The sequence below is a fragment of the Lissotriton helveticus genome, chromosome 5_1 (genome assembly GCF_964261635.1).
Source record: "Lissotriton helveticus chromosome 5_1, aLisHel1.1, whole genome shotgun sequence".
Lineage (NCBI taxonomy): Eukaryota > Metazoa > Chordata > Amphibia > Caudata > Salamandridae > Lissotriton > Lissotriton helveticus.
The window spans coordinates 259,572,306-259,589,624 of NC_136065.1; the positions used below are offsets into that span (position 1 = coordinate 259,572,306).

A 17,319-nucleotide genomic window follows, 5' to 3' on the forward strand; every position below is an offset into this window, starting at 1 on the left:
TCGTCCATCCGCACCCGGGGCGCTGCCAGAACGCATCCCGTCCAGTGCCTCTATGATCTCGTCCTTTTGTATCGGCGACATCAAGAATTCTCTCTGTGCATTAGAGAGTAGGGGCATTTTAATAAAGCTCAGATAAGCATCTCTTTCTTCGTCCGCTTGGGAGGATCTGGACTTGTACAGTTCGGAATAGTAATTTCTGAACTCTTCCATTATCGCGGCTTCCCCTGTCAGTACCTCCCCAGATGCCGAGTGCAACTCATCTATCACCAGCGGCCGTCTGTCGTTCCGCACTATTCTGGTCAGTAGGGAGCCGGGACGCTCCCCTTCACCGTACGTACGCGCAGTGGCATATTTACCCCTGTGCTGCACTTCCCTGTCAGCCTCCTCATTGTATTCAGCAATCAGTATTTTGATCTGTGCTGCAGTAGCAGCATCGGGGGCGTTCTGTTGTGCAGCTCCAGAGGTGCTAGCTGGTTCTCGATATGTTTCAGCCTTTGCCTAATAGACTTAAGCACACTGGAGTGCTTGGACATGGCTACCCCGCGGATGTACACTTTGAAAGCTTCCCAAACAGTCTGAAAGCTGTCAACAGACCCAATATTGGATTAAAAAAAGTTGTCTATCTCCTCCGCTAGCTCCCCTCGGAATACCTCATCCAGTAAGGAATAAGGGGGTAAGCGCCACGTGAATGGGGGGATCCTCTTCGCCGGTGTATCCAGCACCAAAAGTAGTGGGGAATGGTCCGAAAGAGTGCCCGGTAGTATCTCACACTTCTTAATGTGTTTGACGACTGCTTGGGACGCCAGCCAGTAGTCAATTCTGGTGGAGATGTCATAATAGGCTGAGTAGTGTGTGTACCCGCCCTTCGTGGCGTGCCTACTTCTCCACACGTCAACTAGGTCTAACTTAATAAGTTCCGAGTGCATATGCAAAGCTGCGGCCGAAGGACGTCTAGCTGGGCCCGCCGACCTGTCTAGCTCAGGGTCAAGCACTAGGTTAAAATCTCCCCCCCAAAGCATTCTGGAGGTAACATAAATTCTGCAATGCTGGGCCAGTGTATCGTAAAAATCTGGCGAGTCATAATTAGGGCCATACACATTCACTACTATAAGGTCGTGCCCCTTGCCAACAATCCTGGAAATTACATAACGGCCCTCTGTATCAGTGTTAAGTACAGTCAACTGTAATTTTGATCTGGGGTTGACCCACGTGACCATCCCCTGGAGTGTGTTGTGAAACCCACAGCTGCACTATTACCTCCTAACCCTTTAGCTGATAGCATTTTACTTGTGAGAGGGAGGTGAGTTTCTTGGATGAGTGCTAGGTCAACGTGTTGCCTATGTAGATAATTCAGCACCTTTCTAAGTTTGCGATAATCATTCAGACCTCTCACGTTCCACGTCAACGCTCTCAGTGTCTCAGGGGTGCCGTCAACATTCACTACGCCAGAATCAGACATCTCAGAAGTAAGGGATCATAGGTGATAAACGCTATATGCCAGTTCCCGGGTAAAGTGCTGCAAGGAACACTATTCCAAAGTACCAATCTCCAAAAAGTAGGGCCGTAAGGACATCCGTTCAATTCTACATTCAGATTCCCCCCTTGTAAACCAAACGCCCTTTCCCCACAGCCGACCCCCCCCAACCTGGCCTGGCAGAGCCCCATCCCACCCCCCTCCCTGCTTACGCTAGAACCATGCAAAAAACATACCCAACAGGCCCCAAAAGGACCACCAGTGCTAAAAGCGCTAGGGCAGAGGTTGTCATGTAAGCAAATCCCAGCACTCCAGAAAAGTGCACTGCAACCATCACTCCAGCACCATCGCCCTTTTAGGAGTTGTCATCGTGAGCCAGCAACATATCTCAGCGTGTCCCATAACGGCCTCTCCCCGCCTCCCACAGCCACCACAAAAAGTGTCAGAGACAAACATCAATATGCATTGCATCGTGCTCGGAGAGTTATCTCCGCCAAGTACAGGGTGGAATCCCCCACCCGCAATCTGGCCGTGCTATAATGAAATTATCTCACCCATTGTTGGTGCAGTGTTCCACGCACAGGACTTCCTGCGCCTCGCAAATCGGTGCTGCGTCTCGCTCAAAGGTAGCTGCACTTAAAACACCGCCCCGCCTCCAGCGGGAGTACTACCAGAGAGGCCTGGGCTGCGACCACTGTTCTATTCCTGCTCGTCCAGACGGCTGTTATCGTCTTGCTCGCTGTTGTGGCTCCTCGGGCTGTTCCTCTACTCTTTAGCCCAGACCTTCAGAGACTTCTTGAGTTCAGCAGGGTCCGTGAAGAAGTGCGAATGTCCTTGTCTATTAATCCGGAGTTTTGCCGGATATAGCATGGCGTAATCCAGCCCGAGGTCCCGTAGTTGCTTTTTATATGGAGCGAAGTGCCGCCGTTCCTCCTGTACCTTTGCGGTGAAATCAGGGAATAGGGAGATGTCCATACCCTCAAATTGTAGCTTTCCTTTTTCTCTTGCTACTCGCAACACTGTGTCTCTATCCCTATAGTTCAAAAGCTTTGCAATTATCGGCCTCGGGGGTGCCCCCAGGCGCGGGCGAGGCCCCAATGTACGGTGCGCTCTTTCTACAATGAACATCGGTGAGAAGATGTCGTCTCCGAGCAGGATAACGAGTAGCTTCTCCACAAACAGTTCCATCTTTCCAGTTTGTGTCGTCTCCGCAACCCCGGTGATGCGTATGTTCGATCGCCTCGAGCGGGCTTCCAAGTCTTCTGACTTATCTTGAATGACCTGGAGTAGCCTACCCATCTGCTTGCGATCTTTATCTAGTTCAGTCTGCGCTTCTTCAACTTCGGTCAGTCACCTCTCCGACATGTCGAGACGTTCCGCGTGTTTGTCCACCCTCTCTGACATTCGGTCCATGCGGTACGTGAGGACGTCAATCTTGGAACCGATAGTCGTCATGCTGTCCTGCAGGCCTTTCTCCATTGACACCAGCATATCTTTGATGTCCGAATACAGTGAGCCCTCCGGTCCCCTGTCTTGCTGTGGTGAGGCCGGTAATTGAGAGTCCGGCGCCCTCGTCTTGCGCTGCTCGAACGCCAGCTTGGTCTGTGTTTTGTCGCCCTTGCCCATGGCGGCAGGTCAGGTAGCCGAGACGTCCGGCCTCGCGGCACGTATGAGTAGTAGTTACCGAAATGCCTATCCAGCCACCAGCCCTGAGACAGATCGTTCGAGTACATTTAATGGGGTCCCCAACCCTCTGTAGACTCAGAGTACGCCCCCTTGTGCGAAGGGCGTCCTTCAACGCGGAGCACGGTGTGCCACAGTGGGGTATGAGGGCTCCGGTACTGCCATTCAAGGGAGCAGGGGCCACTCCCCGCTCATCTTCACAGTCCAAGGTGTCTGAGTGTGCCCTGAGTATGGCTGTGTAGGGCTACTTCTCGGAACAGGAGGGGAGGGGGGCACGGCGTGCGTCTCGCTGTCTTGCGCACACTGCCCGAGTAGCCACGATCCTCTAGGGCAGCTATATACACAGCCAGTTGCCAGTGCCAGTCCAGGGACCCCTCCGCTGCATTCCTCCTAGGGCCTTCCCACATCTAGCAATGTTTCCTCCCTACTGTGCTATAGGGACACACTCTCCTGATGGCTGCCCGATTCTGATGGCAAAGCCCAGCTATCCAACTGGAGGGAGGGGGGGGGGGGGGCAAGCGACCAGTAACCCCCGATCACACTGCGACTGACCAGTCAGGAGTCGTCACCCCCGATCGCCCGTCGGTCCGAGTGATCCGCTGTACCCATGCACCAGGCTCAGCCCGGCCACGTGTCTCGGGGAGAGGGGGCCGGTCCGGCCAGGCAGAATCTGCCACTCATAAATGAAGCCTCGTGTGACCTTGCCCAGTTCGCTGCGCCTCAGGGCCGCACTCCAAGCCCTATCCTAAAGCAATCCACGGCAAGCCCGGTCCCACGACGCGCCGCCGACTCCGGGGTGACACAGATGGGAAGACCGGGGCCCCGCGGCCTCACGCACGGCGTGTCCCCGTCTCACTCCTTATTGCTGCCGATCGCCAGTGCCTGCGGTGCTCTCCGGCCTCCCCCAGCAGCCCCGCAGCCTGGCCTGACCCTCCGACGCCTCCTCACCGACTCGCACTTCTCTGGGGTTCCGGGTTCCGGCGGCGATTCCGTGAGCCCGGGGCCGATGTCCGCACCCAGGCCGCACGTAGGCTCACGCACGCCGGGCAGCTTTCCAGGAAAGTCCGGGGTCTGAGGCCTAGTCCGCCCGAACGCCGGCTCTCGCTCTAGTTCCATCCGTCGGCGCCAAATTGTCACATACAGCGCATCCGATGAGCCCAGGGGGCTATCCCCAACTCCGATGCTTGGCTGGCTCCGTGGATTTAGGATTGTTAGCAGGATAGTATAGGCGATGGTGCGGAGCTCAACGCTTAAGCATCCTCCATCGTTGCTAGCAAGCTCCGACCCCGATGATGACAATGGTTTGTGGTTAACCCTGGCACATGGTTGAGCCATCTGATGACCACCCATTCTGGCTGTGTTGGGCAGCATGTGCTCTTCTCTGGGCCCACCAGTGAACAGGGCGGCCACTGCAGCAAATGCATCATCCACTTCAGTCCTTCCCAAAGAGCCCTGACTGCCCTTCTTAGCATCAGTCTGTCTCCTCTGCATTCACTCGCTTCCTATGCCATGCTCAGGTGCATCTAGAAGAGCAAGGAAACAAAGCAGATGCTGAGATGTCAGATGACCACCACATCCTTCCAAAGGAGCTCACGCTTAATCGATCAAACTCGTTCCTCACAGAATGCTGCTAAACTATTGTCCTGTGCTACACTCCAAAAAGAGGAAAACCTGTAAAACTTCCTTCAATCTGATACATTGCCACCTACCAAAGCCTTTAGTACTTCACGAATAGTGCAGCTGCTGCAATAGATGCCAGAAACCGGTCCCCGGAAGCTTGTTTCCTTCCCAGTATAAGAATTGGCTTGGTAGTTTGGTTTGCCCTGTTCCCAGCATGCACTGGGACAGGAACAGACTAATTTGCATATAGCCAGGTTCTGAGCTGGGATGGTGCATTGAGCTAAAAAACGGTGATGGATTAAAACCATGATCTCTTGACTTGGTAAGAGTATTCTGCATCATTCAGAAACTCTGTCCATCACCACCCCCCTTTTCCAAAATCGGTTTTATCCACACTATGTGTGGGAGGGTATGCTCAGACGTGAGTCCCTTGCTCATTGCACCATCAGGATTCAAGCAAGCCGGGCCGAAGAAGGCTGTGATGCCAGAAACCGGTCCCCGGAAGCTTGTTTCCTTCCCAGTATATGACTTGGCTTGGTAGTTTGGTTTGCCCTGTTCCCAGCATGCACTGGGACAGGAACAGACTAATTTGCATATAGCCAGGTTCTGAGCTGGGATGGTGCATTGAGCTAAAAAACGGTGATGGATTAAAACCATGATCTCTTGACTTGGTAAGAGTATTCTGCATCATTCAGAAACTCTGTCCATCACCACCCCCCTTTTCCAAAATCGGTTTTATCCACACTATGTGTGGGAGGGTATGCTCAGACGTGAGTACCTTGCTCATTGCACCATCAGGATTCAAGCAAGCCGGGCCGAAGAAGGCTGTGATGCCAGAAACCGGTCCCCGGAAGCTTGTTTCCTTCCCAGTATAAGAATTGGCTTGGTAGTTTGGTTTGCCCTGTTCCCAGCATGCACTGGGACAGGAACAGACTAATTTGCATATAGCCAGGTTCTGAGCTGGGATGGTGCATTGAGCTAAAAAACGGTGATGGATTAAAACCATGATCTCTTGACTTGGTAAGAGTATTCTGCATCATTCAGAAACTCTGTGCATCACCACCCCCCTTTTCCAAAATCGGTTTTATCCACACTATGTGTGGGAGGGTATGCTCAGACGTGAGTCCCTTGCTCATTGCACCATCAGGATTCAAGCAAGCCGGGCCGAAGAAGGCTGTGATGCCAGAAACCGGTCCCCGGAAGCTTGTTTCCTTCCCAGTATAAGAATTGGCTTGGTAGTTTGGTTTGCCCTGTTCCCAGCATGCACTGGGACAGGAACAGACTAATTTGCATATAGCCAGGTTCTGAGCTGGGATGGTGCATTGAGCTAAAAAACGGTGATGGATTAAAACCATGATCTCTTGACTTGGTAAGGGTATTCTGCATCATTCAGAAACTCTGTCCATCACCACCCCCCTTTTCCAAAATCGGTTTTATCCACACTATGTGTGGGAGGGTATGCTCAGACGTGAGTCCCTTGCTCATTGCACCATCAGGATTCAAGCAAGCCGGGCCGAAGAAGGCTGTGATGCCAGAAACCGGTCCCCGGAAGCTTGTTTCCTTCCCAGTATAAGAATTGGCTTGGTAGTTTGGTTTGCCCTGTTCCCAGCATGCACTGGGACAGGAACAGACTAATTTGCATATAGCCAGGTTCTGAGCTGGGATGGTGCATTGAGCTAAAAAACGGTGATGAATTAAAACCATGATCTCTTGACTTGGTAAGAGTATTCTGCATCATTCAGAAACTCTGTGCATCACCACCCCCCTTTTCCAAAATCGGTTTTATCCACACTATGTGTGGGAGGGTATGCTCAGACGTGAGTCCCTTGCTCATTGCACCATCAGGATTCAAGCAAGCCGGGCCGAAGAAGGCTGTGATGCCAGAAACCGGTCCCCGGAAGCTTGTTTCCTTCCCAGTATAAGAATTGGCTTGGTAGTTTGGTTTGCCCTGTTCCCAGCATGCACTGGGACAGGAACAGACTAATTTGCATATAGCCAGGTTCTGAGCTGGGATGGTGCATTGAGCTAAAAAACGGTGATGGATTAAAACCATGATCTCTTGACTTGGTAAGAGTATTCTGCATCATTCAGAAACTCTGTCCATCACCAACCCCCTTTTCCAAAATCGGATTTATCCACACTATGTGTGGGAGGGTATGCTCAGACGTGAGTCCCTTGCTCATTGCACCATCAGGATTCAAGCAAGCCGGGCCGAAGAAGGCTGTGATGCCAGAAACCGGTCCCCGGAAGCTTGTTTCCTTCCCAGTATAAGAATTGGCTTGGTAGTTTGGTTTGCCCTGTTCCCAGCATGCACTGGGACAGGAACAGACTAATTTGCATATAGCCAGGTTCTGAGCTGGGATGGTGCATTGAGCTAAAAAACGGTGATGGATTAAAACCATGATCTCTTGACTTGGTAAGAGTATTCTGCATCATTCAGAAACTCTGTCCATCACCACCCCCCTTTTCCAAAATCGGTTTTATCCACACTATGTGTGGGAGGGTATGCTCAGACGTGAGTCCCTTGCTCATTGCACCATCAGGATTCAAGCAAGCCGGGCCGAAGAAGGCTGTGATGCCAGAAACCGGTCCCTGGAAGCTTGTTTCCTTCCCAGTATATGAATTGGCTTGGTAGTTTGGTTTGCCCTGTTCCCAGCATGCACTGGGACAGGAACAGACTAATTTGCATATAGCCAGGTTCTGAGCTGGGATGGTGCATTGAGCTAAAAAACGGTGATGGATTAAAACCATGATCTCTTGACTTGGTAAGAGTATTCTGCATCATTCAGAAACTCTGTCCATCACCACACCCCTTTTCCAAAATCGGTTTTATCCACACTATGTGTGGGAGGGTATGCTCAGACGTGAGTCCCTTGCTCATTGCACCATCAGGATTCAAGCAAGCCGGGCCGAAGAAGGCTGTGATGCCAGAAACCGGTCCCCGGAAGCTTGTTTCCTTCCCAGTATAAGAATTGGCTTGGTAGTTTGGTTTGCCCTGTTCCCAGCATGCACTGGGACAGGAACAGACTAATTTGCATATAGCCAGGTTCTGAGCTGGGATGGTGCATTGAGCTAAAAAACAGTGATGGATTAAAACCATGATCTCTTGACTTGGTAAGAGTATTCTGCATCATTCAGAAACTCTGTCCATCACCACCCCCCTTTTCCAAAATCGGTTTTATCCACACTATGTGTGGGAGGGTATGCTCAGACGTGAGTCCCTTGCTCATTGCACCATCAGGATTCAAGCAAGCCGGGCCGAAGAAGGCTGTGATGCCAGAAACCGGTCCCCGGAAGCTTGTTTCCTTCCCAGTATAAGAATTGGCTTGGTAGTTTGGTTTGCCCTGTTCCCAGCATGCACTGGGACAGGAACAGACTAATTTGCATATAGCCAGGTTCTGAGCTGGGATGGTGCATTGAGCTAAAAAAACGGTGATGGATTAAAACCATGATCTCTTGACTTGGTAAGAGTATTCTGCATCATTCAGAAACTCTGCCCATCACCACCCCCCTTTTCCAAAATCGGTTTTATCCACACTATGTGTGGGAGGGTATGCTCAGACGTGAGTCCCTTGCTCATTGCACCATCAGGATTCAAGCAAGCCGGGCCGAAGAAGGCTGTGATGCCAGAAACCGGTCCCCGGAAGCTTGTTTCCTTCCCAGTATATGAATTGGCTTGGTAGTTTCGTTTGCCCTGTTCCCAGCATGCACTGGGACAGGAACAGACTAATTTGCATATAGCCAGGTTCTGAGCTGGGATGGTGCATTGAGCTAAAAAATGGTGATGGATTAAAACCATGATCTCTTGACTTGGTAAGAGTATTCTGCATCATTCAGAAACTCTGTCCATCACCACCCCCCTTTTCCAAAATCGGTTTTATCCACACTATGTGTGGGAGGGTATGCTCAGACGTGAGTCCCTTGCTCATTGCACCATCAGGATTCAAGCAAGCCGGGCCGAAGAAGGCTGTGATGCCAGAAACCGGTCCCCGGAAGCTTGTTTCCTTCCCAGTATAAGAATTGGCTTGGTAGTTTGGTTTGCCCTGTTCCCAGCTTGCACTGGGACAGGAACAGACTAATTTGCATATAGCCAGGTTCTGAGCTGGGATGGTGCATTGAGCTAAAAAACGGTGATGGATTAAAACCATGGTCTCTTGACTTGGTAAGAGTATTCTGCATCATTCAGAAACTCTGCCCATCACCACCCCCCTTTTCCAAAATCGGTTTTATCCACACTATGTGTGGGAGGGTATGCTCAGACGTGAGTCCCTTGCTCATTGCACCATCAGGATTCAAGCAAGCCGGGCCGAAGAAGGCTGTGATGCCAGAAACCGGTCCCCGGAAGCTTGTTTCCTTCCCAGTATATGAATTGGCTTGGTAGTTTGGTTTGCCCTGTTCCCAGCATGCACTGGGACAGGAACAGACTAATTTGCATATAGCCAGGTTCTGAGCTGGGATGGTGCATTGAGCTAAAAAATGGTGATGGATTAAAACCATGATCTCTTGACTTGGTAAGAGTATTCTGCATCATTCAGAAACTCTGTCCATCACCACCCCCCTTTTCCAAAATCGGTTTTATCCACACTATGTGTGGGAGGGTATGCTCAGACGTGAGTCCCTTGCTCATTGCACCATCAGGATTCAAGCAAGCCGGGCTGAAGAAGGCTGTGATGCCAGAAACCGGTCACCGGAAGCTTGTTTCCTTCCCAGTATAAGAATTGGCTTGGTAGTTTGGTTTGCCCTGTTCCCAGCATGCACTGGGACAGGAACAGACTAATTTGCATATAGCCAGGTTCTGAGCTGGGATGGTGCATTGAGCTAAAAAACGGTGATGGATTAAAACCATGATCTCTTGACTTGGTAAGAGTATTCTGCATCATTCAGAAACTCTGTCCATCACCACCCCCCTTTTCCAAAATCGGTTTTATCCACACTATGTGTGGGAGGGTATGCTCAGACGTGAGTCCCTTGCTCATTGCACCATCAGGATTCAAGCAAGCCGGGCCGAAGAAGGCTGTGATGCCAGAAACCGGTCCCCGGAAGCTTGTTTTCTTCCCAGTATAAGAATTGGCTTGGTAGTTTGGTTTGCCCTGTTCCCAGCATGCACTGGGACAGGAACAGACTAATTTGCATATAGCCAGGTTCTGAGCTGGGATGGTGCATTGAGCTAAAAAACGGTGATGGATTAAAACCATGATCTCTTGACTTGGTAAGAGTATTCTGCATCATTCAGAAACTCTGTCCATCACCACCCCCCTTTTCCAAAATCGGTTTTATCCACACTATGTGTGGGAGGGTATGCTCAGACGTGAGTCCCTTGCTCATTGCACCATCAGGATTCAAGCAAGCCGGGCCGAAGAAGGCTGTGATGCCAGAAACCGGTCCCCGGAAGCTTGTTTCCTTCCCAGTATAAGAATTGGCTTGGTAGTTTGGTTTGCCCTGTTCCCAGCATGCACTGAGACAGGAACAGACTAATTTGCATATAGCCAGGTTCTGAGCTGGGATGGTGGATTGAGCTAAAAAACGGTGATGGATTAAAACCATGATCTCTTGACTTGGTAAGAGTATTCTGCATCATTCAGAAACTCTGTCCATCACCAACCCCCTTTTCCAAAATCGGTTTTATCCACACTATGTGTGGGAGGGTATGCTCAGACGTGAGTCCCTTGCTCATTGCACCATCAGGATTCAAGCAAGCCGGGCCGAAGAAGGCTGTGATGCCAGAAACCGGTCCCCGGAAGCTTGTTTCCTTCCCAGTATAAGAATTGGCTTGGTAGTTTGGTTTGCCCTGTTCCCAGCATGCACTGGGACAGGAACAGACTAATTTGCATATAGCCAGGTTCTGAGCTGGGATGGTGCATTGAGCTAAAAAACGGTGATGGATTAAAACCATGATCTCTTGACTTGGTAAGAGTATTCTGCATCATTCAGAAACTCTGTCCATCACCACCCCCCTTTTCCAAAATCGGTTTTATCCACACTATGTGTGGGAGGGTATGCTCAGACGTGAGTCCCTTGCTCATTGCACCATCAGGATTCAAGCAAGCCGGGCCGAAGAAGGCTGTGATGCCAGAAACCGGTCCCCGGAAGCTTGTTTCCCTCCCAGTATAAGAATTGGCTTGGTAGTTTGGTTTGCCCTGTTCCCAGCATGCACTGGGACAGGAACAGACTAATTTGCATATAGCCAGGTTCTGAGCTGGGATGGTGCATTGAGCTAAAAAATGGTGATGGATTAAAACCATGATCTCTTGACTTGGTAAGAGTATTCTGCATCATTCAGAAACTCTGTCCATCACCACCCCCCTTTTCCAAAATCAGCTGCTGCAATAGAAGCCTTGCCTGTTCAATTCGAGGTAGCTTTATGCGGATGAGCAAGGGCTCTGGGACAGCGTCCCCATTCAGGAAGCACTTGGTGGCCTAGAACTACATTGGAATTACTGTGCCTTTCCCACTTGTGATACCACCACGGATCATGCACGTAATATCAGTGGCAAGCGCCTTCTCTGCATCAGAAAGCACCTTGTAGTGATTTCGTGGGCAGAGATCCGCCTTACAAGAGGCTCTGTTACTGCTATCAGATCACTTTTATTCTTCCTTCAGGGCCTAGGGCTGTGGATCATTAAGTTTTTGTTGCATAAGTTCCTTTCTGGTTTCTTTGCAGATCCTGGGACCTTTGTAAAAAAAATAAGCCTTGAGGCTTAGGTGATATAAGGAGCTCTCAGAGAACTCAGCCTATAGCCAGGCCATGTGGCAGTAGGCACAGGGCCTGCAATAGCACTGTTATGTTATGTTAAATGATTTTTGTATAGCACCTAATCACCGGCAGGTTTTTAAGTGCTTTTGAGAGAGCTTTTGACAGTGTGGCATTGGCCAATATAGGACAGATCTAGAGGAACTTGATTCCTTTGACTGGCGTACAACAGACACCTATGCATTATCTAAGTAACGAGAACTCTTTTTAACGCAGTTACATGGGTGACATCTCCGTCAACCTCCATGTCTCTTCTTTCCTTGTTCAAAAGTTTCTCTAGACTTGTTCAAATGTTTCTCCAGACTTGGATGGATGACCACAACATTCTAACTCCGCTACAGGCAGGTTTTAGGACCAAAATCTCATCAATCGATCAGCTGTTTAGACTCCAGCTGATCCTTTGAAAAACCACTATATTGAAAGGCGGCTCCCTCTACCTCACGTACGTGGACCTCAAATCCGCGTTCGATATGGTAGATCGAACCCAGTTATGGACCCTATTGCTTGAGATGGGAGTACCAATTTACCTCTGCCAACAACTCAAACGGCTCCACGATGGCACTTTTGCCAGGGTAAGATCTGGAAAAGGTGGTAAACTCACAGCGCCTTTCCCGGTTGAGAAGGGGGTGAGACAAGGCTGTGTACTTGCACCTACACTCTTCTCCCTCTTTCTCAATGGTTTAATCGAGGATTTTCTAGCTGTAAGGGACAGATTCCCCAAAACACGCTAATTGCAAATTTCCCGCGCTGAACAAGTGGGCGGAAAGGAAAAAGCTGCTATGCCCCAGCTGTAAAACTGTAGAGAAGATCGAGATCCATGTGATCTTTTTCTGTCCTGCATACAGGATGGCCAGGACCAAATGGATCCTCCAACTTTGTAGCAATCTGGGCATAAGAAGTCTCAATGTGGCCTACAGGATATTTAAATACGACACATGCCAAGTTTTTGTTGTTGCTATTGCCAAGTTTCTATTTGCAATGTGGTGCAAACCTGGGTGCCATGTCTTAGGCTGAATGGAGAACTTTGATGCTCCTTAATCATGACTAGTTTGTTTATTTGGATCTACAAAGCCCTTCGTATCTTTCGATCCTTTCTAGGTTCCTTAGTGTAATTTATTTATTATTTTAGTAGGCAATTTTAACTGAATATGTCAAATAAATTGCTGCTATCGATGCCCGAAAGCGTAATACTACTGTATGTACAAAGCCCCTATGCCTTATCTTAGAGCCAGGGTGCTTGCTGTTGCTCCACTGTTGCGGAGCGGGGATAGCACCTGACAATTGAAATTTTAATATACCCTAGTGCTTTTTAGGTTTCTTAATTCTTTTAATTCTGTAATTTCTTAATTGTTATTTTTATGATGAAGCTGATGTATTAATATCATAGTGTAGTATGTACTTTTATGGCTGTAACCTGTGAAATAAAGTGGTATTGACTGACTGAAATAATAAACAGTGAATGTGACGCTATGAGACATCCATTTTAAACAAGATGGCGTTGCGGCCTAGCTGAGGTCTACTTAGCAAAAGCCAAGAAAATGCACTTTAACAGGAGATATCAAAATTGTTTCAAAGCAATATCATCATATAGGTGTACACATGTAAATTATATGTAGATCACTGTTCTGCATGTTGTTAACAATGAACAATTCTATTAATGCAGGAAAACTCAACAACCATATCCATCCAGAAGAATTCACTGTTTCAATTTTGGCCCTATCAACTGAGGTGATATGTTTGGTTTAAAATGATCGCCACTACCCATATAGTTCACAAATCCTGTCTTCAAAATCAGACAGACACACAAATTTATGTACATGTCAATGGACCTCATGATGATTTTGAAGTGCCAAAGTCTGGACTAGAAGAAGTGCCCATTTAGATGAACATCAGTAGTAAGAAGCTCGACTTGAGCCAAGACTGAAGTATAAAGAAGATTGAGACTCTCCTGCATCTCCTGAATTGTTGGCCCTTCCAGCAGGTTTTTTCCAAACAGGCAAGAACCATGGGGTTTATACTGGATCCAAATTTAATAAGTACCAACTTTGGCTCTGTGCTTCATTCACATTTTTTTCTGTTTGAAACACCTTAAGTTATCAATCACTTTCAATGACAGGATTCACCATAGGATGATTGTTGCGGCACTTACAAATTCTAAGCCTGATTATCCAATACTCTTTTAGGAGGCATATCCTTATATCAAACTGCTCACTTTTAAGATTGCAGAATGTTGCTGCTCGTCTGGTTCTAGGTTCCAAGAAATTCAAGAGCATCTCAAGAGGATTAAGATTGTGACATCAGTTACGGGTCCATAAATAGATCATATTAAACACCATCTGTTTTTAACTTAAAAATATATGAAGTAACAAGCCTCTTCCTACCTCAGGATGCATTGTCCTGTACGATCACTGAGATTATCAAAGATGGAGATCTTAATGGTCCTAAATACTCACTCACATTGGAAGGGAATTGATCTTTTACCGGCATGGAATGTCTTGTCATCCAAAGTAAAAGGAAACCTACCCTTATGAGCTTTACAAACGCAGTAAGCAGCCTTTTTAGTCCCTGGCTATTATTTATTCAGTCAGGTACCTAGAGACAGTTGAACGCATGGAGCGTGCTATAAAATTGTACTAAATAAAATCCATAAAGAAAATAAACAAACATTTGTGTTTGGGAGTAATTCCCCAGAAGATTAAATACTTCTGGGATCTGTACAGATTGCATCTACAATATGATCAGATTAGGCTATTGTGATTAGTATATATTCTTTGCAACAGCAAAGCTGAAGAGACTGTGTTAGTGGCAAGGGTTTTCTTGGCATTAAAGTAAATAGGGGGAAGTCAGAGCTAATGGCATGTGGGAGAACAACATTGGTGCCTCTGATATCTATGTCAAGTATTTCAACACATGATTTCTCTGCACTAATGGTGTTAGTAAAGGCTTCGGCATCAAGACATATAAAATATATTTCAATTTGTTTACAATGACATTAAGGGACTGATTTAGAGTATGGTGGCCGGGTACTCCATCACAAACGTCCGCCTTATTACAAATGCCATTTTTTTATAATGCACTTGTAATAAGGCGGACGGGATGTCAGTCACGTTTGTAAGGAGTAACCCATCCACAAATTTCTAAATCAAGTCCAAAGACTGATTTTTTTGAAACAGTTAATGTACAGAACTTACCATCTTGCAAATGCTTTTCCATGTGTACCTGTTTCGATGTAAGTAAAGTGTAATCCACTGAATAAATAGGCAAAAACATAAACAAATAAAATACTAATGTCTAGTACTAAATAGGGGATAGCACAGAAAATTGTTGCAAAAAGGAGAAAAATGTTTAAAGTGCAAATACTGGACCGTCAAAAAAACTAACATGATACCACAATAATTTGGAAAAAGTTATTCCAAAATGAAATCTCTGGGCCTCAAAAAAACGGAAGGGTCGTGAGATGATAGTTAAAAAAAGTACGATATCCACTTATACCTAAGGCTTGAAGATGAATAAACTTGGCAATTTCAAATTAATTATTCTGATCAGTGATCCTTGTTTGCAGAATAACCCTCTAAAGAAAATCACAACATTTCTATGGATGAAGAAAACAGTAAATGAATAACCTAACACAATTAGACTCTGTACAAGAACTGGGCAAAAAATTATACAGGCCTTTCCATTTCTGCTGGGAAAGGCACACACTCATTCAAAAAGGCCTACCACTGACTTAAATGTCAGACTGACGTAAACACATTGATTCATCAGCAGTAACAGTACCTTCCAGAACTCTTACCAGTAAAGAGGAAGCAATAGAAAATGAGCGTGGCCGGATCCGTGGAATCAGGTCCAATAGGTAATCTGGAGGAATGCAGCACGTGGTGTGAGGAAAATCGAGAAGGACCTAGGAAAAACAGAAATACAAATCAAAGAGAGATTATTTTTGTCACCTCGTCTGAATGCCTATACCCCATTTGTATTTACGAGAAAGAGTTTTGTCAGTCTGTGGACGGCACAGGAAATTAAGCCAATGGGCTTAAGCAGTGAGGTTATGCATGCACATGAAATCCTACCAAAATTCCCAGGTTCTGCTCATTCCTAACAATATACAACCTGGACTACGACTCAGTCATGTGTGCATGAATGTATGTATGTGTTGGTATTCGTAGAGTGCAAACCTAGCTTGAGAGCAACAAAGCACTGAACAGCAGGCATGGGCAGACTGAGGCTACAGGACCAGGCTACTGGTTCTGGGGATGTTTGCCTCTCGGGCCCAATGCTCCATCCTATTATGGTTCTGTAAACTGGGCTAACTACATCCTTTCCACACTTGCCACCAGGGTGAGCAGTAAAAGGCTTCTCAGGGAGGTCATGTGGAGGAAGAGCTCGCGACTCAGCAGTCAGTCAACATACAGAAAAACGGAATGTCCAGTGCAGTGCTTACCTTTAGTTAATAAATAAGCACTATAATCTCATAGCAAAATTAAATGCCACAGTGTTCAATAAAGGTACAGCTACAGGTTGTAATCTCATCCATGATCACCAGTAAGATGTTGAACTCACTGCAATGCTCTCTCCCCTTCTTTAGAAGCTCTAATGTCTATGGTCCCAGTATGTTGTACTGACGTAGGTATTAATCAAGCACAGGTGCAATTACCTCTGGATTACCCCACTGGCTAATGCATGGATCAGTTTAATAGCTTTTGTCTCAAAGAGCTGACACAGGCAAAACATATTCAGTCTGTTCACAATTATACTTGGTTGGAGCTGTGACTCCGACAGTGCTGGTCGGCACGCTTGCATATCTGTTTCTGTCACAGCGGTTTCAGGGGTGCGGAGCTGCAGGGTAATGGACCATTGGTGGTGAGGAATGCGGCAGGCCTACATAATGGTAGTCCTCTTTGGCAGCTGCAGCTTTTCAGGTCAATTGCAGATAGGTTATCGATCACAAAAGTTGTTCTCTGGGCCAGGTTTTCAGCGGATAGTAGTTTTTGGCAGCTACAGCCTTCAGAGCTGGCTGCTGGCAGATCCATGGTCACTTCAGTTGCAGCTCCTGGGCCAGGTCTTAAGTGGATGGTCGTCTTTGACAGCTGCAGCCTCCAGGCCAGATCATAGCTTCCTCATTAATGATGACGGAAGTTTTCTTGGTACATTTTTAACATTAGGCAATACTGCACCAGAAAACACAAAGTTGCTTCTCACTTGAACGGCTTGGAGCAGTTCATGGAAGAAGCCACCCAGGGATACTGAGAGACCCCACACAATATGAGTGGCTCCTGACATCGCTTCCACTAGCAGTCAACTTTGTCTGGGTGTTTCTCATGCCAGGAACACAATGGGTTTCTCCTCCTACACAGTGTCATGTCTCACAGGGCATGGCACTCACCTTTAAGCAGGCAAGCAGGCTTCTAGGCTCCAAGCAGCCCTCCACTCCATCAGCAAAAGTGCAGATGTCAGGTTATGTCCGTACCCCTCTGTGAGACTGCCAGTCATGCAGACACCAACACTTTCCGTACAGTAGTCCTTTGAGTTCTTTGCAGAGCAGCCCCTTTCTTAGGCTATAACAATTTGGAACTGGAAGAAAGTGGGGTGGCTTGGATCCCATTTTTAAATTCATTTTCCAGACAAGGGAAGAGGATCCACTGTCTTAGGTTTTAGATCCAGTGTGGGTAGTTCTCTTTCAAATGTCATTTTCTAGCAATAGGCCAGACACCGCATTTGTGCAAGGTGATGGCTCTAACAGGAGGTAGCAAAGATGCTGGCTCCAAACAGGAGTAGTTAAATGACGGACACA

The 17,319-nt window shown here is 47.5% G+C and overlaps 1 protein-coding gene across 2 annotated transcripts in view; it reads right to left on the bottom strand.

The window, feature by feature from the left end:
• Positions 1-17,319, bottom strand: part of NDOR1 (NADPH dependent diflavin oxidoreductase 1) — a 206,077-nt gene that overhangs the window by 61,207 nt on the left and 127,551 nt on the right. For both annotated transcript variants that reach the window (XM_078642145.1, XM_078642146.1), the window contains exon 10: positions 15,322-15,429. In XM_078642145.1, the coding sequence (XP_078498271.1) occupies positions 15,322-15,429 (108 nt within the window). The remainder of the gene's footprint in view (positions 1-15,321; positions 15,430-17,319) is intronic.